Source organism: Neopsephotus bourkii, unplaced genomic scaffold (genome assembly GCF_033783945.1).
Source record: "Neopsephotus bourkii isolate Nb327-2 ecotype Australia unplaced genomic scaffold, CSIRO-AGI_Nbou_v1 NB_616, whole genome shotgun sequence".
Lineage (NCBI taxonomy): Eukaryota > Metazoa > Chordata > Aves > Psittaciformes > Psittacidae > Neopsephotus > Neopsephotus bourkii.
The window spans coordinates 1,317,882-1,343,788 of NW_026901116.1; the positions used below are offsets into that span (position 1 = coordinate 1,317,882).

The window sequence follows — 25,907 nt, forward strand, 5'->3', positions numbered from 1 at the left end:
TCTTTCCCCTTTGCAGGGGGGAAGAAGGGCCCCCACTCGATCTGATAGTCATTAGCATCAATTAGCCCCGTTTGAAGTAGGCAACATCTTTGTCTCTTGGCCAAAAAAAGAAATCAAAACCCCTTTTCAGGGAGCCCATAATAACATCTGGAGCGAGGAGAGGCTGAACTCCAGTTCCCCACTTTCATCTCTTGTCGAGGTACTTGGAATGTTAATGCAGCCTCATTCTTTAATGGAGTTATCAGGAAATGCTTTTCACCTCCTTCCCTTTGCTCAGGGGGGATGTTTACAAAGGGCTGGGGGCTTGGTTTGGGGTTGGGATTTGGGTTTACCCTCCCCTAAAGGACTCCCCCTCCCCTTTCATGTTCTCCCCTCTTGAGAAACAACACTGGGATCATATAAAATAACGAAGAAATAAAAGCAACCCCTCGAACGCAAGCCCGCAGCGCTAAAAAGAAGAGGATCAGAGCCCATGCTTTCATCTCCTGCAGCAAAGTCCTGCTCTCCTGGGAGCGGGTGGGATGGGGATGGAGGGGAGGGGGATCCCTGCTCTGCCTGGCTGCTGGGTGCTACATTTCCCAAGTCATTACCAGTGAGTGAAAATTTCCAGCTTTCAAGCCCAAAAAGCATTAGCTGAGCACACAGTACTAATGGGACACAGGGCGCGTCATTAGGAGGAGAATTTGGCCAAGTGGGACAAGCCAAAGGGATTTTGCTGCTTGTCTGTCCCTCTGGCTCGCTGTCCATCCATCCACTGAATCATAGGATCCCAGCCTGGTTTGCGTTGGAAGGGACCTTAAAGCTCCTCCAGTTCCAACCCCTGCCACAGGCAGGGACCCCTTCCACTGGAGCAGCTTGCTCCAAGCCCCTGTGTCTAACCTGGCCTTGAGCACTGCCAGGGATGGGGCAGCCACAGCTTCTCTGGGCACCCTGTGCCAGCGCCTCAGCACCCTCACAGGGAAGAGCTTCTGCCTAAGAGCTCAGCTCAGTCTCCCCTCGGGCAGGTTCAAGCCATTCCCCTTGGCCTGTCCCTACAGGCCCTTGTCCCAAGCCCCTCTCCAGCTTTCCTGCAGCCCCTTTAGGCACTGGAGCTGCTCTAAGGTCTCCCCTTCAGGAGCCTTCTCTTCTCCAGGCTGCCCCAGCCCAGCTCTCTCAGCCTGGCTCCAGAGCAGAGCTGCTCCAGCCCTCGCAGCATCTCCATGGCCTCCTCTGGCCTCGCTCCAACAGCTCCACGTCCCTCTTGTGCTGCTGCCCCAGAGCTGGATCAGGGCTGCAGGGGGGGTCTCCCCAGAGCACAGCAGAGGGGCAGGATCCCCTCCCTGAGCTGCTGCTCATGCTCTGGGGGTGCACCCAGCACACGGGGGGGTTCTGGGCTCAAGTGCTCACTGAAGCTGGGTCATGGGGAGCTTCTCCTCACCCAGCACCCCCAAGTGCTGCTCCTTAGGGCTGCTCCATCCACCCATCCATCCCTGCTGCAGACAGCACCTCGCTCTATCATGCTCCTCTGCTCTCAGCTTGCCCATCCCAATATTTGCCATGGAAAACTACTCCAGATCATTTCCAACACCTCATCCCATGGGAACTACGGCAGCAGCCATCACTTGCTATGAAGAGGAAAAGAGATTTAACAGGCTTTTAATCAAACAAATCAAACCCGTGTCTAACGACCCCCTTTACTTCAATCCACAGCACCTCTGTGCAAGCAAAGCCAGAAGCTGTGAATCCCTGTGGATTTTTTCTTCTCCATGGTGGCTTTTTTTGGGAAGGGGCTTCGGCACTTGCCCAGCTTTGAACGTGTGATTTCAATTAAGCACTGAGTTACCCAGGGCTGGGGCTGCCTGTTTGGATAAGGAGCAATAAACCCCCAGCTGTATTTATTCACGTAGTTTGAAGTCGCTGTGGAGGACAGGATGCTAAAAGGCAGAAGAAAAGGGGTTTAAAAGGCAAACTTGAGGGGTTCTTTTATCTCCTGCAGGCATCCTCTTCCCTGAGGATCCCCCAGCCAGCCCCAGGGTGCTTCCTCATGAGCAGGATAATCCTGCCCATCCATTCCCATAATTTCCATTTGCTTTGAAATGCTTAAAAATATAGAGATGCTCTTTTGTAATGAGGTCTATGTCTGTGGCTTGGGCAGGGGAAAGAAACCTTAAATGTCAGGAATCCCTCATTCGAGGCAGGATTTACTGCGCATTGTCAGCAAGTCCCTGCATGCAGAGATCTTTAACGCTGTTATTAAGCCCCAGGGGATTTTTGCTCCATGTTTATTAACCTGGAGACTCCGGTTTGGGGATTTCATAGAATCCCAGCCTGGTTTGGGTTGGAAGGGACCTTAAAGCTCCTCCAGTTCCAGGCCTCTGTCACGGGCAGGGACCCCTTCCACTGGAGCAGCTTGCTCCAAGCCCCTGTGTCCAACCTGGCCTTGAGCACTGCCAGGGATGGGGCAGCCACAGCTTCTCTGGGCACCCTGTGCCAGCGCCTCAGCACCCTCACAGGGAAGAGCTTCTGCCTAAGAGCTCAGCTCAGTCTCCCCTTGGGCAGGTTCAAGCCATTCCCCTTGGCCTGTCCCTACAGGCCCCTGTCCCAAGCCCCTCTCCAGCTTTCCTGGAGTTTGCATGCATGGGAGTGAATTTTCAGGGCAGCTCTGGGGTTTGTGGATGTTGGAATGCTGGGCGCTGTTTGCTGGGTACGTGCACATCTGAGAGAGGGGGCTGTGCTCTCCGTAGCTCTCCACACCATGTCCGCACTTGGCTCTGGGTGTATCCCACAGGAATGGCACCCAAACCAGACCAACACTTCAATTCCTACAACACAATCGGCCTGTGAGCTCCTGATGTGCTTTTCCCACATCCCAAACACGTGGACACCCTCCAATAGAGCCGGGCAGGTACACACAGACACACTCCCCTTGGCATGGTGGGAGATCAGGCTCCCACAGGCGGTCCTAGGGCATATCTGTGTCCATGGGTAGCAGTGGGCTGGTGTAAGGAGCATGTCCAGGGGAAGAAGGTTTGGGTGTCATGGGGGGTTTGGGTGTCAGTGTAGTGGGTGCTATAGGTGTCCATGTGGGTGTCCACTGGCGAAGGTGAGGGTGCCAGCAGGGTTGTGTGTGTGGGGAAGGTGGAATGAGGAAGGGACTGAGTGCCTGTGGTGGGAGGAGCAAGTGTCCATGGGGGTGTCTGTTTGGAGCGGGTGTTGGTGTCCATGGAGTAGAAGAATGGACATCCATGGAGGAGTTGGGATGTCCCGGGGGGGGGGGTGTCCAGTGGTGAAGAAAGGGTGTTGATGATGGTGAAGGGATTGGATGGAATTGGATGCTGGTGCAGGGGTGTCGGTGATGGTGCAGGGATGTTGATGATGGTGAAGGGATTGCATGGAATTGGATGCTGGTGCAGGGGTGTCGGTGATGGTGCAGGGATGTTGATGATGGTGAAGGGATTGGATGCTGGTGCAGGGGTGTTGATGATGGTGAAGGGATTGGATGGAATTGGATGCTGGTGCAGGGGTGTCGGTGATGGTGCAGGGATGTTGATGATGGTGAAGGGATTGGATGCTGGTGCAGGGGTGCTGATGATGGTGAAGGGATTGGATGGAATTGGATGCTGGTGCAGGGGTGCTGGTGACGGTGAAGGGATTGGATGGAATTGGATGCTGGTGCAGGGGTGTCGGTGATGGTGCAGGGATGTTGATGATGGTGAAGGGATTGGATGCTGGTGCAGGGGTGTTGATGATGGTGAAGGGATTGGATGGAATTGGATGCTGGTGCAGGGGTGTCGGTGCGGTGAACAAAGGGTGCCGGTGGAGGTGCCGGTGCGGGCCGGGGGCTGGGGGCCGGCCCCCCGTTGCCGCTTTGCATAGGAGCGCGGCTCATCCCAGCCCACCGCGCCCTCCATATAACCCAGCGGGGCGGGCGGCCGCCACCCCGGCCCGGCCATGCTGCGCAGCCCTCCTCGCCCGCGGCCCGCCCCGGCGCCCCACAAGACTCCGTTCCACATCGAAGCGCTGCTCGCCCGGGACCCTCCGCGCCGCGGCCCCGCCGCCTTCACCTCCGTTCCCCCGGCTCCGGTGGCCCCGCACTGGCCCGCGGCGGGCCCCGCGCTGGGGCTGGGACCGGGACCGGGACCGGGATCGGAGCCGGGACCCGGCGGTTGGGGCTGGGGCTGGGGCTGCGCGGCCATGCGGGGCGGTGCAGGTGAGCAGAGGGATGCGGGGGTACCGGGGGGATGCGTGGTCGGCGGGCGGCTGTGGGGACAGCGGGGTTGCGGGCACCACCCCCGGGCAATAACGGGGTTCGGGGCACCCGAAATGGGTTGTTGCTCCTTCCCCGACGGCTGTAGCTGCTGTTCTTTCGAGCAGCCGCGGGGCGAAGGGATGGGAGATGTGGAGGGAGAGGGAAGAGTTTCCTAATGCCTTTCTGATTCCCCTCTCTATTAATCGATAATTAATGTTAACCATTAACGCCCAATATCAAATGCGTGGGTGAAGCGAGACCCCAATGGCGGGATTTACATCCCTCAGGCCCGACTTCAGCCGAAGGTTTTGGGTCGGGTACAAGGGGTGGTCCACGCGCATCCATTCCCACCTGCGTTTTAAGGGTGGCTTTGCATTGTTTTCTCCTCTAATGCATTAGAAAGGTAGCACAATGTCTGTGTTCTTACCGTGCCTGCGGGAAACTGCTGTAATTTCCCAAAGCCTCATCCTTTAAAATCCCTTTTCCACCCCACCAGAACCCCTCTGCTGTTGTGCGGGGTCCCCTCTTCCTCCAAACCTGCACTCTGCTCTCCTTACAAGGTATCACTCACAGAAGTGAAGCTACCGAGTGCTTCACAGCACCCAGCCCTAAACCTGTGTTTTCAGTGGGAAAACACCTAAGGAAGAAGGTTTTGTCGTGGATATGTGGGTTAAACACACACAGGGGTGATGGATGGTACTGCTGGTGCATCAGGCTCTGTGTGTCCACTAAGGGTCACTGTAACTTCTTATAAGTGCAAGAAACTCATTTCTTTTCATGAACTACCTCTCTTCAGAGTCTTTTCCATGAAATTAAGCATCTTTTTAGCATGCAGAGCCTGATAACATTGCTCAGCCCAGCACATATTTGACTTGTACAAGAAGCTTTTGATTTAATCCCAACAGCTACAACATCCAACACCAAAAGTGTTTGCTACTCTTAATCTTTTTAACCACTCTTACTTCATTTAGGAGGCACCATTTCCATAGCTGTGTGTTAATCTATGTTTTCTATCAAACGCATGTATGAAAATACAGTTAAACAATTGGCAAAGCTGTTTCCAGGGTGTATTTCGCGTTTGAAATTACACCCGCTATTATCCCCGTGTTAAAATAGAAAATAGATGTGACGGGTGGAATGATTTTAATGAGGAAAGTGGTTGTCTGTGCAATTACAGCTGTTAAACTGTCAGGTCTCCATCCCACAAAGCCTTAAACACACGCAGAACTGGCACCCAGGTAATGAAATGAAATAGATCCAGGTGCCAACATCAGTCATTAAAGGAGAGGGGAGTCCTTATGAGCAGTATGGCCATAGAAGCCAAAGGAGCACAGCAGACAGATCACACCAGGCAATGGTTCTGGCTGAGGGGGACCTTTGTGGGCTGTTGATCCAACCTCTGCTCAAAGCAGAGCTGCTCTCAAAGCCACATCACAGTGCCCAAGGGCTGAGATGGGCAAAGAGCACCAGGGGAGCATTAATGGCCTGATCCTGTACATGCAGGAGGGGCATGTACATCCAGCTCGAACCCCTTCCACTGGAGCAGCTTGCTCCAAGCCCCTGTGTCCAACCTGGCCTTGAGCACTGCCAGGGATGGGGCAGCCACAGCTTCTCTGGGCACCCTGTGCCAGCGCCTCAGCACCCTCACAGGGAAGAGCTTCTGCCTAAGAGCTCAGCTCAGTCTCCCCTCGGGCAGGTTCAAGCCATTCCCCTTGGCCTGTCCCTACAGGCCCTTGTCCCAAGCCCCTCTCCAGCTTTCCTGCAGCCCCTTTAGGCACTGGAGCTGCTCTAAGGTCTCCCCTTCAGGAGCCTTCTCTTCTCCAGCTGCCCCAGCCCAGCTCTCTCAGCCTGGACTTTAGCCCTCTGGTCTCTGTAGGTTGAACAATACGTGTGCAGAGGCATTAGCAGGACTAACAAGTGGATCAGGTCTCAGTCTCCTATCTAGCTGTGGCCTGATGATGACCACAGTTAATTAACACACAATACCCCACCAGCACTGTCACAGGACCAGCTGGCACCAGCCTAAGAGCAGGGATGCCTCATAAAGCCTCATCCTGCCAGCACAGCCTTTGATTCACACACATCTCAATGTACAAAAGGCAATCTGTGATTAGGAGCTTCTTGAGCCAGAGAGATGGGATTTTTGTGCTCAGCAGCTCTCAATGGGCCTTATTTTCTGTTACAAATACACAGATGGAGATCAAACCTTGCTCACCCCATTCAGCACTGACTTATTTGGGTCTGGCTGCATGTCCAGACCTGTCTTAGGTAGCTTCTGTGGGTGGAATCATAGAACAGGTTGGAAGCCACCTCAAAAGAACATCTGAGCACCGGAAAGGGAGACTAGATGAGATGATCTCGGTAGGGACAAAGTAGGGCCATCCCTGCTATTCAGTTTTGGTGCTTTTTCCCCCCACTCTTCTTTAGCTATAGCTGAAGCAGGCTGGAGGAATGGCCTCGAACACGCACAGCCATTCGTTTACTGCTTCTTTCCTGCAGGTCTGGAGCTGTCTCACTGTGTAGGAGCCAACTCACTGGGTCCTACTGTGCCCTGGAGGTCTGGGGGGCCCTGCAAGATGAAGAGGGTGCGCACTGTCTTCAAGCCTGAGCAGCTGGAGCGGCTGGAGCAGGAGTTCCTCAAGCAGCAGTACATGGTGGGCACGGAGCGGGTGGACCTGGCTGCAACTCTGCACCTCACAGAGACCCAGGTAAGGGATGGGGGAGATGGGGATGGAGGCACAGATCCTGCTCTGGGTCTGGTCTGTGGTGATGTCCCTGCTGTGAAGGGCACTGCGGGGAGGATGTGATGCAAAGTGGATCCTTGCTGCAAGATGACTTTGAAGCCACACGTGCCTGGAGGGATGCGAGATGGGTTTAGATGGTTTATGGATAACAGCATCCTTTTCTTAATCCATGAAGTGGAACAAAAAGCATTTAGGAGGACAAATGTTGCCTGCTTTACAGTTCAGGCTGAGCTGACCTAATGTATCTGCTGTTAACGCTCCTCTGGAGACAGTTTATGCTTTAAGTGTTCTTCTATGACACCAGATCCCAATTTTTTCCTGCTCTTCCCAGTAAGTTTCTGTTGCTTCCACTGGTTATTTATTGTGGAAGGGAGGAGCGACACGATCTTCTGTGGTGGGATCTAAATTCACCTGGGGAGAAGGGAGAGCAAAGGGTGGTTCTGGAGGGGACATGGAGGGTAGGAGCGGGAAGAGGGGGAGATGGGTGTCTCATTGTGTCCTCTGACAACCTGTGTATGGGTTTGGTGGCTCCAGGGAGCCTGGGGAGGTGATTCCTCATCCCCTGGCCAGAACCTCCTCTGTGCATCCTCCTCTCCCCATGTTCTTTCTCCCAGCATCACTCTGCCCTCCATAGCATCACCTCCTGCTTGCAAGCACTGTGTCCTGAGCAGAGAAGGGGCATGTCCCCCTCTTTGAGGAACTTTTTGGGGACACCTGCCTTGGAAGCATGAGGAAAGGGCTCCTGGAGGCCTTGGATTAAGCTGTTGTGCCGTTTTCCTGCTAGGTGAAAGTGTGGTTCCAGAACCGGAGGATCAAGTGGAGGAAGCAGAGCATGGAGCAGAAGGCAGCAAAGCTGTCGCAGTTTGGGGTGATACAGCCTGCCACTGCAGACTCCACCGACATCAAGGACCGCGAGGAGGGCACCGTGGACGTTGAGCTTTGAACAGCTCCTGAGACTCAGCTGCCACTGGTGGTTTCTGAGCCGTGTCTGCTTGAAGGAGATACCGGGGATGCAGGAACATCTTTGCTCCAAGTGAGGCACGCTCCAGATCCAAAAGCTATAGGACTAAAGTGCAGCTGGCTGGGAGGAGTCCCATGAATGCTGTTGGGCTGCTGTTTGCTGGCACTCCATCACCAGGCTGGTTGTACTGGAAGGTGCCATAGCTATGGCATGGTACATAGCATGTGATCTGTTTGCTCTTGAAAGACCATGAACAGTTTCCAGCAGAGAAGCTGGGGTGGGTGACAATCATACGATGTCTTTGGCTGTGAGCATAAGGGCGTTTAAACGTGGGCTCACTTGTGTTTGTGGTTGTGTGCTCCTAGGAGGGAGATCTGTGATTTTCCTTGGAGGAGAATCAACCCTGATTGGCTTTTTCTGGTTAACTCTCATATTTGATGCTTTGATCACTACAAAACCCCCTATGACAATTGGAAAGCCCTTTGCTCCCACCCACAGGTTACTGTTGCTACAAGATGCACAGGGTCTGATCCTGCCCCTGGAACAGAAGTGCCTCCTCTTGTCCTGTGCCTTGCTTTGTTGCCTTTTTGACTTCCCAAACCTAGAGGGCAGATCCCAGGGGGGTTTCTCTGCCTTGTGGCATTGCCTTACTTCACCCAGGTTGTGCCTGCTGCTGCGGCAGGGAGTGAAGCACTGGGGCTGGCCGAGGTGCAGGGATCTGTTCTACAAAGGCAGCTCTCCAACACCTCTGGTGCTTCAGAGGACCCCCTGCCCCTCGTCCAGATGTGCTGATTCTGGCCCTGTTGCTGTGTTCTCTCCTCATTATATACCCAGGTGCCATAGGAAACAGCTGGAGCGTTCAGGGAGCACATCTGGAATCCCCAATGCAGTCACAGTTGTGGTTCTGGTGGATGGGAGGCTTTGGGGGTCAGGACTAAGTACTTGACCCTCCCTGTCTGTGTGTTAGGCTGTCAGGGCTCAGGCTCTCACTTTGCCTTTCCAGCTCTGTCCTAAGGTACCAGGCACCACGCACCGTCAGCTCAGGATAACTCATTCCCTCTCTTTCTGATCGGGAACACTGTACATCACTTTACTCTCCTGTTATTTATAGAAATAACGTTTTTTTCCCTTTGTTAAGTGTTATTTATTTGCTTTACTTCTTAATAAAAATCTAGTGTATTTAAAAAAGAGATGGGGCTGTGCGAAGGGGAGGAGATTTGGGCAGCTCTGTGGTTTCTCAGCAAGCAGTGATACCTCAGTGTCTCTTTGCCAGGGGGGTGTTATCCAGCCTTTCTGCTGTGTCCAGAATTAGAATCATAGAACAGTTAGGGTTGGAAAGGACCTTAAGATCATCCAGTTCCAACCCCCCTGCCATGGGCAGGGACACCTCACACTAAACCATGGCACCCAAGGCCTCGTCCAACCTGGCCTTGAACACTGCCAGGGATGGAGCATTCACAACCTCCCTGAGCAACCCATTCCAGTGCCTCACCACCCTCACAGGAAAGAATTCCTTCCTTATATCCAATCTAAACTTCCCCTGTTTCAGTTTTAACCCATTACCCCTTGTCCTATCACTACAGTCCCTAATGAAGAGTCCATCCCCAGCATCCCTATAGGCCCCCTTCAGGTACTGGAAGCTGCTCTGAGGTCTCCATCAGCTTCTCTTCTCCAGGCTGAACAGCCCCAGTGTTCTCAGCCTGTCTCCATACAGGAGGTGCTCCAGCCCCTGATCATCCTCGTGGCCTCCTCTGGACTTGTTCCAACAGATCCATGTCCTTTTTATGTTGAGGACACCAGAACTGCACACAATGCTCCAGGTGGGGTCTCACCAGAGCAGAATAAAGGGGCAGGATCACCTCCTTCACCCTGCTGGTCACGCTCCTTTGGATGCAGCCCAGGATACGGTTGCTTTCTGGGCTGCAAGCACACACTGCAGCCGGCTCATGCTCATTTTCTCATTATCTGTGTTTCTGAGGAAATTGAATTAAAAATAACAGAAATTTAAAGAAATGCACCTTTTCCTCCCACTAAAAGACTCGTTGTCAAAAAGTAGCATCCGCGCTCCACCAGAGCTCACAAAGGGGTGATTTTTCCTCAAAAGGGTCATTTCATCACACACGATTCCATTCCTGACATGCCAATAAGAATATGAAAGCAGTGTGGGTTATTCCCCCCCCCTTGTGTGTTTGCTGATGAACCTGTGCACTCATTTCAGGCTTGAAGCGTTTGTAATGGGGCAATGAAAGCTTTGAAAGGCATCAGCTGAAAACCTGGGAATGTCAAAAAGAACCAGGAGGAAACCACATTTTCAACTGTTCCCTTTTTCAATTGAAATTATTAATAAACCCCCTCCAATACACAATGTAATGACAGCCTCCTCAAAAGTTAGAGGGATTTTTTTAATCTTAATGACCTGTTCTGGACAAAATATATGTTAAAAATGTGTGTGTGGAAATTGATAGACTGATTGATGACCCCATATCATGGGTGAGAGTAGATAACAGGAGTTACCTCTAGTTATCTCCAGGCCAGTTCCTGCAGTGATGAACCTCCATTTACAGTAGGAAACACCATCTCCTGTTAGCACGGTGTGCTGGGGATGCTGCCCCTGGAGAACACAGCCCTTGGTCTGCAGGTGGATGTGGCCAAAGCTGTGAAGCCCCTGGGCTGATGCTTCAGTGAGCTCAAGCCCAGGTTAATGTCCCCCCTGTGCTCTGCAGACAGCAGCAACAGAAGGAATCCTGGTCCAGCTGCACAAACCGCTCCACATTCATGCTGTAAGCACAGGCCTGGGTCAGAAGATGCCTTCGAAGCGCTGCTGGCTGGGCAGTGATTCAGGGTGATGGGATGCTCTGTGTGTGAAACACACTGCCAAATAGCATGGAAACCTTGGATGGGACATGGAATGCTGTTATTACAATAATGGTTAGGATTCCTACTGTTGGTATCATAGCATCCCGGAGTGGTTTGGGTTGAAGGGACCTTAAAGCTCCTCCAGCTCCAACCCCTGCCATGGGCTGGGACCCCTTCCACTGGAGCAGCTTGCTCCAAGCCCCTGTGTCCAACCTGGCCTTGAGCACTGCCAGGGATGGGGCAGCCACAGCTTCTCTGGGCACCCTGTGCCAGCGCCTCAGCACCCTCACAGGGAAGAGCTTCTGCCTAAGAGCTCAGCTCAGTCTCCCCTCGGGCAGGTTCAAGCCATTCCCCTTGGCCTGTCCCTACAGGCCCTTGTCCCAAGCCCCTCTCCAGCTTTCCTGCAGCCCCTTTAGGCACTGGAGCTGCTCTAAGGTCTCCCCTTCAGGAGCCTTCTCTTCTCCAGGCTGCCCCAGCCCAGCTCTCTCAGCCTGGCTCCAGAGCAGAGCTGCTCCAGCCCTCGCAGCATCTCCATGGCCTCCTCTGGCCTCGCTCCAACAGCTCCACGTCCCTCTTGTGCTGCTGCCCCGAGCAGGACGCAGCTCCGAGGATGTGACAGCATTCCTACGGTACCATTGCTCCACCGCTGCCTAGGTCCTCATTTACCCCCTTTGCCCGCTGCAGCAGGGCTCTGCACACCCGCTGCTGGGCTCGCTGGGACCAGACCCCAAAATGAAGGTGTCCGGGGGGGGCTTTGTCTGTCCCTTGACACCGGGGCCATGCCCCGCTCTGGGGCTGCTCCCTCAGGTGCTGCCGGCCCGGCCATGCCGGTTGCGGTGTTAACCCGGCGGCAGGTCCCCACCACGAGCCGCCAGTGACACCTAGCGACTCCATAGCCCCAACGCTGCTGCCTCATGGACAGCATAGCCCCTGCCTCATGGACTGAGGCTGCACGGGCGTTTGGGTTAATAAATACAGCTAAACCCGCCCTGAGGCGTTTGGCGGCTGCCCAGCAGGAGGGAGCCAGCGTGGAGGAGCCACATTAATGCGTTTTTAAGGTTTTATTGGGGAGAGTCGGGGCAGTTTTGGGTGCGCTGGGGGTGCTGGCGTTGAGTCCTCACTGTGAGAGGGGGTCCCTGGCGCGCCCGCCTGACGGGGATATAAAGGCTATTCCTCGCACGCCTGTACTGTTAGAATAACTCATAGTTAATAGGGAAGAGGCAGCAAAACTCCTCTTCGATTTTCGGGAGGCTTTGGAAGCGCCGCAGCCCCGTTTCGGGGCTTTTTAGCGCTGTTTTCGGACGGCGGCGGTGGGCTGAGGGGAGGGCTAAGATGGCGGCCAGCCCCCCAAAGCCCCGGGGGTGAGGCGGGTGAAGGCAGGCGCGGAGCCCTGAGGGGGACCGGCAGCCATCTTCGTGTGGGGTGAGGGGGACGGAGGAAGGAGGAGGAAGAAGAGGAGGAGGAGGAAAAGGAAGAGGCGCTGCCCGCCCCGGCGGGTCAGAGCGGGGAAGTCGCCGCCCGAAGATGGCCGCCGCGGCGGGGGACGTGTGCGGCGCAGTGCCGGGGAGCCGCGGCGGGGCCGGGGCTGCGGCTGCGGCGGAGGCGCGGTTCATCAGCAGCGCCAAGGTGAGCCCGGCGGTGCCCTCGGTGCGGGCTCCTTCCCTTCCCTCAGCCTGCGGCAAGGGGCAGTTATAGGGAGGGAAAGGGGCGGAAAACGGCGGCAGCCTCCCCTCAGGCTGGGCCGGGGATGGGCTTCGGCTTTGAGCGCATCCCCTTGAGCCGCGCGTCTCCTTCGGCAGGGGAAAGGCTTGTTCGCCACCAAGAACATCCGCAAAGGGGAAACCGTCTTCGTGGAGAAACCGGTGGTGTCGTCCCAGTTCCTCTGGAACGCGCTGTACAACTATCGAGGTGAGCGGCTGGTGGTGCCATGGCCCTGGAGGGGACTGCAGCGTCCCGGAGGGGCTGCGTGGTACCCAGGGAGAGGGTTTGGGTTTGGCTTAGCATCCCTTACGGAGGTGGCCCTGCTGCCATGCCTGCCTCTGTGCTAAACGAGCTGTTGAAAAGGTTGGATGGGGCTTGGAGCAAGCTGCTCGAGTGGAAGGTGTCCCTGCCCGTGGCAAGGGTTGGAGCTGGAGGAGCTTTCAGGTCCCTTCATCACAAACCCCTCTGGGATTCTGTGATGCTATGGGGTGGTTTGAGGGATGCTGGCACCCATCAGCCCTGGAGGGAAGCACTGTCTGCCGCCATTGGGGACCACTGATTCTGTAGTGGTGCTGTTGCTAATTCCAAATCACAGCACTGCAGAGCAGAGCCCACGAAGGTGCCAGGGTTCTCCAGAGGCACCAGAACAGAAACCAAGGGGTGTAAAGCAAGGATTTTAAACTTTTTTGTTCTACCTGGACCCTGCTGCTTGCTGAGCTCCATTGCAGGTCAGCAGCATGGGGACACTTGTTGTAGAGCTCTTAAACGCTTCCCATTGTTACAGTGCAGCAGATGAGGCCTTGAGGTGTGTGTTAAGCTGCAGCAGAAATAGGCATTCCTATGGAGGGAATGGTAAGAGAGTGTTGCTTCCTGCTCGGGGACAGTCACAGAGTCATAGAATCCCAGACTGGTGCTAAGGGACCTTAAAGCTCCTCCAGCTCCAACCCCTGCCACGGGCAGGGACCCCTTCCACTGGAGCAGCTTGCTCCAAGCCCCTGTGTCCACCCCGGCCTTGAGCACTGCCAGGGATGGGGCAGCCACAGCTTCTCTGGGCACCCTGTGCCAGCGCCTCAGCACCCTCACAGGGAAGAGCTTCTGCCTAAGAGCTCAGCTCAGTCTCCCCTCGGGCAGGTTCAAGCCATTCCCCTTGGCCTGTCCCTCCAGGCCCTTGTCCCAAGCCCTTCTCCAGCTTTCCTGCAGCCCCTTTAGGCACTGGAGCTGCTCTAAGGTCTCCCTGGAGCCTCCTCTGACTTCTGATGGTGTTGGTACCGGTTGCACTGTCTTGCCCTGGGCTCTGGCCCCTCTCTCTTGGAAGGCTGTGGTCTCATGTGACCTCCATCCCCGCTGTCTCCCCACAGCCTGTGATCACTGCCTGCGGGCTTTGGAGACAGCAGAGGAAAATGCTCAACGGCTGCTGGGGAAGAGCTCCCTGGTGCTGCCTCACCCGGAGCAGTGCAGCATCCGGAAAGACCTTCACCAGCAGTGCCCCCGATGCCAGGTATGGGGCTGCCGTGGTCATCTGGGGCTCACTGACTCCTGCACAGCACCCATCCAGGCACCTGGGATGGTGTCTTTCCCGTCTGCATCATGATGGCTAAAGAGCTGGGGCTCAGCTGCTCAGGAAAGGGGCAGAGCTGGGCCTAGGACCCCCTTTCCCTGCTTCCATAGCCAATGCTGGGCGCTGTGCCCTTCGCTCTAGGTGACGTACTGCAGTGCTGAATGCAGGCAGGCCGCTTTGGAGCAGTACCACCACGTCCTCTGCCTTGGCCCGTCCCGTGATGACCCCACACACCCCCTCAACAAGCTGCAGGAGGCATGGAGGTAGGGGATCAACCTGCCTGTGGCTCCCTGGGCAGAGGAGGTGGCTCTTCTGGGCTGGGTGATGCTGATGGGACCAGGGCTGAGGACCATCCTTGCTTCGCATCCTTGCACGGGGTGGCTGGAGGGTGGTAGTGGCCACAGGTGGATTTGCGTTGGCACCACAAGGGTTTGGACTCATGGCTGAGCAGCTCTTGTTTTCCTCTTGGTTAAATAGCTACAAAGCACTGAGCTGTGCATCCCTTGCTCCTGAAGATCTCCAGCCTCTGGGAGATCTTCTTTTTAGCACCCCTGTGGGTACATATACTGCTGTCCCTGCTTGTAGATGACAAAATAGGCATAGAGGGGAGAAGTGACATCCCTGAGCCAAAGTTTGTCACTAACCCCAGCTCTTGCTGCTGTCCTGGGCGTTGTGTGGGACCAGGCTGTAGTTTAATGGGATGATATGGGATTATTTGGTTAAAGCAGGCAGGTGGGTGCAGGCTTCTCCTCACCCTAAACAGTGCTGGATCCTCAATGTGGCAATGCAGCACTGGGCACATTGGTGTGAACCAAGTGCAGGCCTGGCCACATGGGTGGCAGCTGCCCCTGCCTTCCTCTGTCTTATTTCCATACCAGCATTGATGTGCTCATCTCTTCTCTTCATTCTTATCCCCCAGAAACATGCATTATCCACCAGAGACTTCCAGCATCATGTTGATGGCTCGCATGGTTGCCACCATCAAACAGGTACGTTGCAGTCTGAGCCACAGCTGCCAGTGTATGCTTTCCTCATCCCATTGTAACTGTTATTGCCAAGGACTGATCTCTTCTATGGTGACTGGGGGGGTCCTGCTTGAATAGATTTCAACATCTAGTGCTCACTGGTGATGGAGACAGCAGCAGCAAAGGAGGTTCCTCTGCCCTGAGCCAAGCAGGTCCTTTTTCCCATACCAAAATAGTCAGAACTGAACCTTCCCTTTGACTCTGTTTCTTTGGCTTTCTCAGTGTTTATTCTGACAATAAACTACCACCATGCAACTGCTTCTGGTGGCTCTTAGTAGCAACTGGATACCTCTGAGCTCAGGGGGGTTGTCTTCTCCTCCCTGTCTCCTGGCTGGGAATGAAAGCCATCCCTTTGCTTGCTTCCTTTGTCAGGCTAAAGACAAGGAGTGGTGGATCAAGACCTTCTCCCAGTTCTGCAATAAGACGGCAAATGAAGAGGAGGAGATTGTGCACAAGCTGCTGGGGGACAAATTTAAAGTAAGATTCTGACAGCTTTTGGATGTGTTCAGGCCCTGAGCCTGTTGTCTCCTTGCCTGTGTCTGTGAGCCCCCTTACAGTTGGGATGGGAGGCACTGGAAATCCCAGGATTAAAGTGGGAATTCCAGTGTTTCCATTAGGGGCTGGCTGAGCTGACAGATAATGGGTTTGTTAGAGGGCTTTGGGCTTGTTGTGCTTCAGTGGGACACGCTGCTCGTTCCTGTGGTGATGTTTGCTGTGGGATGGCACAGGGTGGTATTTAGCTGCAGGCCAGGACAAGGAACCCCACTGACTCCTGAGCCTTGTGGGCTGTGCTGGGCTCATTGTCAGCCTGGCTGTGACACCCAGCAGCCTCTCCCCACCCTGATGGTGTTGCCATGTCCTGCCAGGGCCAGCTGGAGCTGCTGCGATTGCTCTTCACTGAAGCACTTTATGATGAACATCTCAGCAGGGTGAGTTGAGCTGCATCCTCAATAGTCTATGGCAGGATGCTCTGGCTGGCCAGAGCTTCCCCAGGAGCACTCCCCATTCCTTGCTTCCCCCAAAGCTTCCCTGTGGGATTTGAGGCACTCACTGGGGTGCTGCTGCAGGCTGGCCTGCCTTCAGCTGCTTTCTCATTTCCCTTCTCTAGTGGTTCACTCCAGAAGGCTTTCGATCCCTCTTTGCCCTCGTTGGGACTAATGGCCAAGGCATAGGAACAAGGTAATGGGGTTTTCTGGGTGCAGAGATGCAGCTTGGAGAGGATGTGCAGTCTCAATCCATTACCCAGTGATGGCTGAGTTCAGATGGAAGAGGGGAATGCAGAGGCAAACTTAAAAGCACTCCTTCATCTTGCCTGCATCCAACCCTTTTGTGTCCCTCTGCCAGACCTCGGCCACTCAGAGCCATGAATTTAACCCTTAAATCCCTGCTGTGAGGTCCCACCATGTGGTGAGAGCACTGTGGGACTATAACAGTGTCCCTCTGCTTCCCAACAGCTCCCTGAGCCAGTGGGTACATGCTTGTGATGCTCTGGATCTCCCCATGCTGCAGCGGGAGGAGCTGGATGCCTTCATCGACCAGCTCTACAAGGACATTGAGAAGGGTGAGCTGGAGACTGTTCCCAGCATTCAGGGACCAGGAGGGGTTCTCAGTGGGAAATCCCATTGCCTCTGGTCCATGCTTGCTCCTTGGACAGGTCCAGGTTTGTGGGCAGCATGGCCCATGCAAAGCTCTGACCCTCTTCCCTCTGCTGCAGAGTCGGGAGAGTTCCTCAACTGTGAGGGATCAGGACTCTACGTGCTCCAGAGCTGCTGTAAGTAACACAAGGACTGGGAGGAAAATTAGTGAGCAGGGAGATGCCCTGGGTGGCTCACCTCTTCCTAACAGCCTCTGGAGAAGGGGTTTGTGATTCCCATCTGTGGGATGGGGTGGGATGGGAGTTACCCAGGGCCTGGCTGCTCTCTTGGGTTCTCCTGGCATCTCCCCTAGTGCAGTCCTGGCTTGAATAGGCTTGGATGCCATGTCATCTCTGGGAGCCACATATGCAGTTAGCAAAGGGACCTTCTCCAACCTTGTCCAAGTGAAATGGAGCTGGGTGAACTGTTACAGGAGGGAATACTTGCCTGGCCCACGGGGATATAGGAGGGGATGTCCCAGCACCTGGAGCTGGTGTTTTTTGCTCCTCAGTGTTAAAGGCAGAGCAGGGATGAGCAGGGCCTGGTTGCTGGGGCAGCATCCTTCCCTCAGCACCTGGAGGCAGAGGTGGTGCTGTGCATCCTGGGTGTGATCCAGGACAGTGGGGTTTGTGGTTCTGAGGGAGAGCCCTGGCTCTGCGCCCTGTCCTGCTGGACCCATAGTGTGAGTGGATAGTGCCATGTGAGTTGACAGTCCTGACTGCCCCTGCCTTCCTCTGGAGCCACCCTAGGAGCCGTGTCCTGTCTTTCCCGCAGGTAACCACAGCTGTATCCCCAATGCCGAGACATCCTTCCCAGAAAACAACTTCCTCCTGCATCTGACGGCTCTGGAGGACATCGAAGCAGGAGAGGTGAGACAGTGGGGGCTGGATGAAGCTGGGGTGGTCTCCGTTTGGGAGAGGGTCCCTGTGTCCCCTGAACCCCCATGGACTCCAGCCCTGCACCTCCTGTCTCTGGCAGAGGAATTCACATCTCATCCCATGGAGGGTCTAACAGATGCTGTGTTTTTGCCTGACTTGGAGAGGGACTGGGTCAAATTGTGCTGCTTTGGGTTTATGGGCATACAAGGATGCTGGAGAGGGGTTTTTCATCAGGGCCTGTAGGGCCGGGCCAAGGGGAATGGCTTGAACGTGCCCGAGGGGAGACTGAGCTGAGCTCTTAGGCAGAAGCTCTTCCCTGTGAGGGTGCTGAGGCGCTGGCACAGGGTGCCCAGAGAAGCTGTGGCTGCCCCATCCCTGGCAGTGCTCAAGGCCAGGTTGGACACAGGGGCTTGGAGCAAGCTGCTCCAGTGGAAGGGGTCCCTGCCCATGGCAGGGGTTGGGACTGGAGGAGCTTTAAGGTCCCTTCCAACCCAAGCCCCTCTGTGAGTCTGTGATTCTGAGCCTGATCCGTTTGATTCTCGGCCTCATCCGTTTCTCTCTGCTGACAGGAAATCTGCATCAGTTACTTAGACTGCTGCCAGCGGGAGCGCAGCAGACACAGCCGCAACAAGATACTCAGGTAGGGGCTGCTTGGAGGAACCTGGGGGATGTGGGACCCCCTTTGCACCCCTTTTAGCACCCCCAGACTCCATCCCCACCTCGGGGCCCTGTGCCCTGCTGTGTGGCTTCGCAAGCTGGTGTGCTCATGGCAGGGTGTGCACACTGTGGTGCTTTTGGTGCTTCAGGCTCCTTCCACTCCCTTCTGTGTTGTAGCCTCAGGGACTCAGGATTTGGGCTCTGTCCTTCTCTCTCTGCAGGCTTGCACCCCTCCTGCAGACCCTTCCTGTTCTCACCTTCCTTTTCCTTCCAGCACTGGGGTTCCTGCTGATGGTCACCATCCCCATGTCCCATCACCCTGCAGGGCTGAGATGTCCCCCTCTCACCCAGACTTCCTCCACCCCACCCAGCCCAGCATGAGTGAACTCCTCTGGGTTTAACATACTTAGCCCCTTTCTGGCTGCTCCTTCGCTGCCCAGCAGCAGGGCTGGGGTTGTCCCTGTCTCATCACCATCACTCTGCCTTCTTCCAGGGAGAACTACTTGTTTACCTGCTCGTGTCCCAAGTGCCTGGCGCAAGCCGACGACGCCGACGTGACATCGGATGAAGAGGAGGAGGGTGAAGGGGAGACGGATGATGCTGAGCTGGAGGACGAGATGACTGACGTTTGATCCTGGCCCCAGGCGAGAGGAGAGGGAAGGGACAGGGATGAGGATCCTCCCGGAGGCAGCAGCTTTAATTCCAGGACCAGGGTTGTGTTGTGGGGTCAGGAGCTCTGGTGGAGTGGGGCAGCAGCGGAGCCGGAGGCAGGCCCTGCTCCCGCCTGTCCTTGTGTATGTATGTGTGTGTCAGGCTGTCCCCGTTCTCCCTGTGAGGACAGGCTGGGAGCATCCTGGTCCCCAGAGGGGCTGGCTGGGGTGGCTGGAGCAAAGCAGGGTCCAGCCAGCCCCTGGGAAATCATGATGGCCACCCTGAGGCTGCTCCACTGTGACTGTGCAGCTGCGGTGCGGAGGAGCACATCCTTCCCTTCCCCACAGGGACGAGGGGAACACGTGTGTGTGTATGTACGTGTGTTGTGCACAAGAGGTACTATTTAATGTCTATAGTAGCACTATCTACACACTATGGAGCTGGGGTCTTATATATCCTCCATTCCATGCCCCGGCTTGGAGCAAAAGATGTTGCAGGTGGGACAGAGACACTGCAGAAGGTGGCTCAGATGCCTGAGACCAGTGGACGTGGCGTGGGGCTGTGTGGCTTCCCCACACTGAGATGTCACTGGCAGCAGAGCGTTGTCATCCATCCCATGCCACCCGTGAGGCCACCCTGCTCTCTGCCTTGTCCCCATCTCTGGCCCACGCTGGAGGGAGAGGATGGCTCCAAGCGATGGATGTGCAGCAGGCTGGGGATGTGCCCGGAGTATTTCCCTCCCCTCTTGGATTTCGGGAGCTGTTTTCCTCCAAACCTGTGGCAGCTGGGTTGTGGGACTGAAGGTGACACCTCTTGACATGGGCACCTCTGACACTGCCATCCCCACCAGCCCTGCACCCACTGCTCATCCCCACCCGTCCTGGGGCCACGTCCCCTTCGGTGTTCATAATAAACCGAGACTGGTGAGAAGCGGGGCTGTGGTGGTTGTACTGGTTAAACTGGACGGGGGTGAGGGTGGAGATGAGGGGCCGGTCCCAGTGGGGACATGGAGGTTTGGGAATGGGGGAATTTCAGGCTCTGGATCTATGACCAGCTCATCCCTGGGGATGGATTTCAGAGGGATGCTGTCCCATGAGGCTGTTCCTGCCCCAGTGTGTGACTGATCCATGCCTGGTTGCAGGAGGAAGTTTCCTAGGATAAAACATGATGGAATGAGATTTATCCCTTAATTCCCAACCTCCTGAAAAAAAAGGAAAGACTTCCCTTTAAAACTCGTTCAGATATAATCAGCTCACACAAAACACACAGGTGAGGGCATCTGCTAGAACAGACCAAACCCATCTCTCCCATCCCTACTGGACCACGTCCACTCTCTCTCAGCAGCACAAAACACTGGTGGTATCTTAGGGAACATTAAAATGAGTCTCAGGGAGGTGCTGCCCTGCTCTGGGCCATCTCCTCCCATCCCAAAGTCACTACAAAGGGTGCTCAGTGCTGGTTCAAGGCTCCCACCACAGATCCTGGTGCTTGGCCTTTGCAGAACCATCTCCCCGCTGCTGAATCCACTGGGGCAATCTCTGGAGCATGCTGGGATCACTGGAGCACATCGGGAGCCTTTCCTCAAACCCCATCACGGGGACAGGCTCCTGAGATCCATCAAGAAGTCCTCGTTCTGCCACAGATTCTGCAGCTACCAGAAGGTCCAAGGGGGCTGCATCATCTCATACGTGGGGATGCTGGTGACATTGACAGGAATGGAGATGACAGCCCAGGGAAGTCCATGTTGCTCCAGAGAGCGTCTGATCATGTACCTGGGTGGGTAAAGACACCAAGAGAGTCACATCAACAGGGACATCACCGCAGGGATAACGGTGTCATTGTCCCACTCTGCTCAGCACTGGTCAGGCCACACTTGCAATAATGGGTTCAGTTTTGGTCCCCACTGTGCAAAAAGCTGTGGATGGGCTGGAGAGGGTCCAGAAAAGGGCCACAGAGATGATCCAAAGAATGGGAAGCATGAGAGGAAAGGCTGAGAGAGTGGGACTGTTCAGCCTGGAGAGAATGTGGCTCAGGGAGACCTTGTCACCATGTGCCAGTGTTTAAAACGTGGCTACAAAGAACACGGAGACTCCCTTTGTACAAGGAGTCGCATGGGAAAGACAAGGGGTGATGGGCACAAATTACTGCTGGGGAGATTCCAACTGGACCCAAGAGGAAGCTTTTTCCCGATGAAATCAGCCAACCACTGGAATAATCTCTGCAGGGAAGTGGTGGATTCCCCACTGTTAAGACAGGGTTGGACAGGGTGCTGGGACATCCAGTCTAAGTCATGCTTTGCCTGGAAAGGTTGAACCAGATGATCCTTGAGGTCCTTTCCAACCTGGGATTCCAGGATTCTGCTATGAAGAGGTGACAGATATTCCTGAGCTGTTTGCCCCTACAAGCACTGGGGGCTGCTGTAAGGTCTCCCTGGAGCCTTCTCCAGGCTGAACGATCCCAACTGATGGAATCCACTAAAACCCCGGTCCCAAACCCCAGGTGGGTCACTGATCACCAGCATCTCCCTGTTCTATGGGGACAAGGCCCTTCCCATGAGCTATTCCCCGCTTAGGAAGGTGGGATACCCCTTGGCCAAGGCACGTACCCATCCCTGCCCAGCAGGAAGAGCGCCGGGATGTCGGCCGTGCGCCTGGTGCTGTCCTGGATCATCTCGATGTAGAAGCTGTCGTTCTCATAGGCGTTATCCGCGATGATGACCGCCCGCCCGCCGTGCTCCTGGATCACCCGCGTCTTGGACAGGAACGAGCAGCCCCTGGGGCACACAAGCACAAACCTTTGGTGGCCACACGCAGCTCCAGAACTTGCCTGGAGATTCCCAAAGGAGGGAATCCAATCCAATCCAACCCAATCGGGCTTTTTCCACCTTACCACAGGCTGTTTTGAAGATGAAGGCGATGGTGAAATGTGGATGTGGAACTGTCACCCTCTGCACCCCAGGCAGCCCCCCTCCTGCCCCAGTGTCCCCCACCCCAGACAGCACCCATGACACCAAACATACCCCCTTTCCACCAAAGCGATCTGGTCCTGGATGAAGACACCATTATTCAGCTCTCCACAGGCTTCGGGGGGATCCGCCGGGACCAGGTGGATCTGGTCGTACCTTGTGTTCTCCAAGAGGGAGACAGGAAGGGTGAGTGAGGAGGGATCAGGGCTGCTTCCTGCTGTCCCACAGCCTGCTCATCCCTGGGTGGGCTGTGATTCTGGGGGGACCTATCCCAACATAAGAGGGATCTGAAGCTGTTGGAGCGAGGCCAGAGGAGGCCATGGGGATGCTGTGAGGGCTGGAGCAGCTCTGCTCTGGAGCCAGGCTGAGAGAGCTGGGCTGGGGCAGCCTGGAGAAGAGAAGGCTCCTGAAGGGGAGACCTTAGAGCAGCTCCAGTGCCTAAAGGGGCTGCAGGAAACCTGGAGAGGGGCTTGGGACAAGGGCCTGTAGGGACAGGCCAAGGGGAATGGCTTGAACCTGCCCGAGGGGAGACTGAGCTGAGCTCTTAGGCAGAAGCTCTTCCCTGTGAGGGTGATGAGGCGCTGGCACAGGGTGCCCAGAGAAGCTGTGGCTGCCCCATCCCTGGCAGTGTTCAAGGCCAGGTTGGACACAGGGGCTTGGAGCAAGCTGCTCCAGTGGAAGGGGTCCCTGCCCATGGCAGGGGTTGGAGCTGGATGGGATTTAAGGTCCCTTCAGCACAAACCAGTCTGGGATTCTGGGACACTTAATACTTACAAACACGCCACCGAAGTCCTTGGCTGGAGTTGCAGTGAAGATGTAGCGGATGTCCCCAGGGCTCAGCACTTGGAAATACAGATACTCATGGAGGCGTAAACCTGGGTGGGCACAGAGAGGTGAGAGAACAAAAGGGGAAATTCCTGAAAGGAAAGAGAAAGGAAATGCACCTGGATTGGGGTGCATGGAGGGGGAAATGCACCTGGATCAAGGTGCATGGACGGGAAATACAACGGGGTCAGGGTGCAGTGAGGGGTATGTACTGGGATTGTAGGGTAAGAAGGCAAAATGCACCTGAACTGGGATGCAAGATGGGAAAATACAATGGGGTCAGGGTGCAGCGAGGGGAAATGCACACAGATTGGGATGCAGGATGGGGAAATGCAATGGGGCCAGAGTGCACCAGAGGTAAACGCAACCAGATTGGGGTGTGGAATGGGGAAATGCAATGGCACTGGGATGCAGTGATGGGGAATGTTTCAGGATCATGGTCCATGGAGGGAAAATACAATGGGTAAGGGTGCAGTGAGGGGACACGCATCTGGAGCGTGGTGCTTGGAGGCAAAATACACCCACATCAGGGTGAAGGATGAGGAAACGCACCTGGATTGGGATGCACTGAGGGGAAATGCATCCGGATTGGATGGAGGAGGAGAAATACAACGGAGCCAGGATGCATCAAGGATAAATGCAGCTGGATTGGGGTGCTGGATGGGGCAATGGAATGGGGTTGGGGTGCATGGAGGGGAAATGCATCTGGGCTGGTGTGTGGGAAGGGGAAAACGCAATGGAGCTGGGAGGCAGTGACGGGAAATGCACCCGCATCGGGGCGTGGGATGGGGAAATTCAATGGAATTACGGTGAGCGATGGGAAACGCACCCGGAGCGGGATGCACAGAGAAGAACTGCACCTGAATTGGGGTGCAGGATGGGGAAAGGCACCCGGATCATGGTGCACGGAGAGGAAATACAATGGGACGAGGCGACATGCATCTGGATCCTGGTGCTCGCAGGCAAAACGCACCCAAATTGGGGTGCAGGAGGGGGAAACGCACCCGGAACGAGGTGCTGGGTAGCGACACGCAATGGGGCCGGGGTGCGCCGAGGGGAAACACACCCGGATTGGGATGCAGGAGGGGGAATGCGATGGGGCCGGGATGCACCGAGGGGAACAGAGCCGCAGGGGAGGGGCAAGGGCAGCCCGGGGGTACCGGGGCCGGTCGGGGGGAGCAGGGACCGGTCGCACCGCTCGTACTCACCACAGCCCGGGCAGCAGCAGAGGCAGAGCCAGAGCCAGAGCCACAGCGAGCGGGGCAGCATGGCTGCCCCCAGCACCACCCACCCCCGCGCCGCGCCCATTGGTGGAGCCCCCGCCCTGCCCCTTCTCATTGGCTGATGCCACTGTCAATCACCTGAGGGACCCGGCTGAAGGTTGTGCCCTCGGTCGCTGTCAGAGCGGTCCCCCCTGCCAAATAAAGGCCCATCCACCAGCGCTGTGTGCTCTATTCCCCCCCTGCCAAATAGTGAGCCTCCCTCCCTCCCGGACTGGCTCCACATCCTCGCTCTCTATGGTTACTAGGGAACGAGCGGCGCCTCGCCGGGGGGCGCTCTACCGCCCATACCATAGAGTACAGCCGGAAGCGGTCGCCTAGCAACGCGCGCTTCCCCGCCCGGCCCGACGAAGCTTCTGGGCGGGCGCGGAGCATTGTGGGGTGGAGGCAGTCCGAGCCGGGGGGAGCCGCACCGAGGAGCGCCGCCGCGATGATGGTGAGTGGCATCCGCTGCCATCCGCCGCCATCCGCGCCGCCGCCGAGCCCCGCTGCCCGATGGCCTCCCCCGCGGCCTCCGCCACCCTCCGGGGACCGTGTTTGGCGGGGTTGTGGCGGGGCCGGGGCGGGATGAGCGGGCGGGATGGGGATGGAGGAAGCCGGCCTGGCTCAGGGGCCTGCCGCGACTCGCGGCGGGTGAGGGGCACGTCGGGGCCTGGGACGGGCTGGGTGGGAGCGGTGCGTGCTGGAGCCGGGGCGCGGAGCTCCCGGGCCTCCGGAGCTGTGGCTGTGTCCCCCGGGCGGCGGAACCCCCCAGCTCTGGGCCCCGTTGTGTTGCTCAGGAGCAGGCAGGCTGCAGCCCGTGTATTCTTCCGTCTTCTCGGGGATAAACGGGTTATGTTCCCTTCAGATCCCCGTTTTGATGGGTGAGGATCAATTCCTTCCGGTCAGTTCCACAAACATAATTCCAGCTTTCGGGAATCCCGACCGTGATCCTCACACCCCTCTTGTACTCGTACACCGGCCCCTCAGCCTCAGGCTCGTCAGTGCAGCAGCCGTAGTGTGATTCTGTGCCCGCGGGTGCCTGTTGGGAGCTGGGTGTCTCACAGACCTCGGCTGTGACTGGGCTTTGTTGGAGCTCTGCCTCTGAGGCACGTCTGGTTTGGGCTCAGTAAAGGGCTGGTGCCCTGGTCTGCTGCCGCCCTTCGTGTCCGCGGAGCTGTCTCCAGCGCCCTGTCAGGCCGGTGTCAGCACTTTATAGCATCCCAGCCTGGTTTGTGTTGGAAGGGAGCTTAAAGCTACTCCAGCTCCAACCCCTGCCACGGGCAGGGACCCCTTCCACTGGAGCAGCTTGCTCCAAGCCCCTGTGTCCAACCTGGCCTTGAACACTGCCAGGGATGGGGCAGCCACAGCTTCTCTGGGCACCCTGTGCCAGTGCCTCAGCACCCTCACAGGGAAGAGCTTCTGCCTAAGAGCTCAGCTCAGCCCCCCCCCACATCTTCCAGCAGTTGCTGTCCTTGGGACAGCTTGGACTCTTATTGATTTGAGGTGTGAGGGGCAAAAGGCTGCTGTGTCTGTTCTGCTTAGCATCTTGCTGGTGCTGTAATAACAATAATAAATCGCTGATCTGTTTGCAGCAGTGCTGCAGCTCCCTGCTCAGTAGTTACTGTGTGTACTGTCTTATCCAGTCAGCTTCACAGTCGGAACTTTGCAGTTCCTGCTGTGTTGGAGAAGCCTGCTTATTTTAGCGGCAGTTATGATATGGTCCCAGAGGGAGACAGCTGGGTGGGTTGAGAGCAGCCCTGAAGAGAAGGATTTGGAGGTGCTGGATGAGAAGCTCCCCATGACCCAGTTTCAGTGAGCGCTTGAGCCCAGAACCCCCCCTGTGGGATCCTGCCCCTCTGCTGTGCTCTGTGGAGACCCCCCCTGCAGCCCTGATCCAGCTCTGGGGCAGCAGCACAAGATGCTGCAAGGGCTGGAGCAGCTCTGCTCTGGAGCCAGGCTGAG

The 25,907-nt window shown here is 56.2% G+C and overlaps 3 protein-coding genes across 5 annotated transcripts; 2 read left to right on the top strand and 1 right to left on the bottom strand.

Moving 5' to 3' along the window:
* The first annotated feature begins 3,930 nt into the window (after positions 1–3,930).
* NOTO (notochord homeobox) lies at positions 3,931–8,089 on the top strand. Its single transcript, XM_061351896.1, has 3 exons — positions 3,931–4,189; positions 6,728–6,936; positions 7,757–8,089. Exons 1-3 carry the CDS (start codon positions 3,931–3,933, stop codon positions 7,913–7,915), a joined length of 627 nt encoding a protein of 208 aa, XP_061207880.1. The 3' UTR covers positions 7,916–8,089.
* Positions 8,090–12,004: 3,915 nt separating this feature from the next.
* Positions 12,005–19,823, top strand: SMYD5 (SMYD family member 5). 2 transcript variants are annotated; one of them, XM_061351903.1, is made up of 13 exons: positions 12,006–12,415; positions 12,589–12,697; positions 13,849–13,988; positions 14,190–14,311; positions 14,968–15,037; positions 15,446–15,550; positions 15,940–16,002; positions 16,182–16,252; positions 16,528–16,634; positions 16,788–16,844; positions 17,482–17,576; positions 18,155–18,225; positions 18,736–19,823. In XM_061351903.1, exons 1-13 carry the CDS (start codon positions 12,314–12,316, stop codon positions 18,872–18,874), a joined length of 1,251 nt encoding a protein of 416 aa, XP_061207887.1. In that variant the 5' UTR covers positions 12,006–12,313; the 3' UTR covers positions 18,875–19,823. The 2 variants fall into 2 exon arrangements, with proteins under 2 accessions (XP_061207888.1, XP_061207887.1); XM_061351904.1 differs by lacking the exon at positions 15,446–15,550 and having other exon boundaries at positions 12,005–12,415.
* Positions 19,824–20,396: 573 nt separating this feature from the next.
* On the bottom strand, positions 20,397–24,046 carry PRADC1 (protease associated domain containing 1). 2 transcript variants are annotated; one of them, XM_061351971.1, is made up of 5 exons: positions 23,892–24,046; positions 22,633–22,733; positions 21,913–22,022; positions 21,499–21,666; positions 20,397–20,665 (listed from the first exon to the last, which is right to left on the bottom strand). In XM_061351971.1, exons 1-5 carry the CDS (start codon positions 24,019–24,021, stop codon positions 20,545–20,547), a joined length of 630 nt encoding a protein of 209 aa, XP_061207955.1. In that variant the 5' UTR covers positions 24,022–24,046; the 3' UTR covers positions 20,397–20,544. The 2 variants fall into 2 exon arrangements, with proteins under 2 accessions (XP_061207955.1, XP_061207956.1); XM_061351972.1 differs by lacking the exon at positions 23,892–24,046 and adding an exon at positions 23,236–23,281.
* Between the last annotated feature and the right edge of the window lie 1,861 nt (positions 24,047–25,907).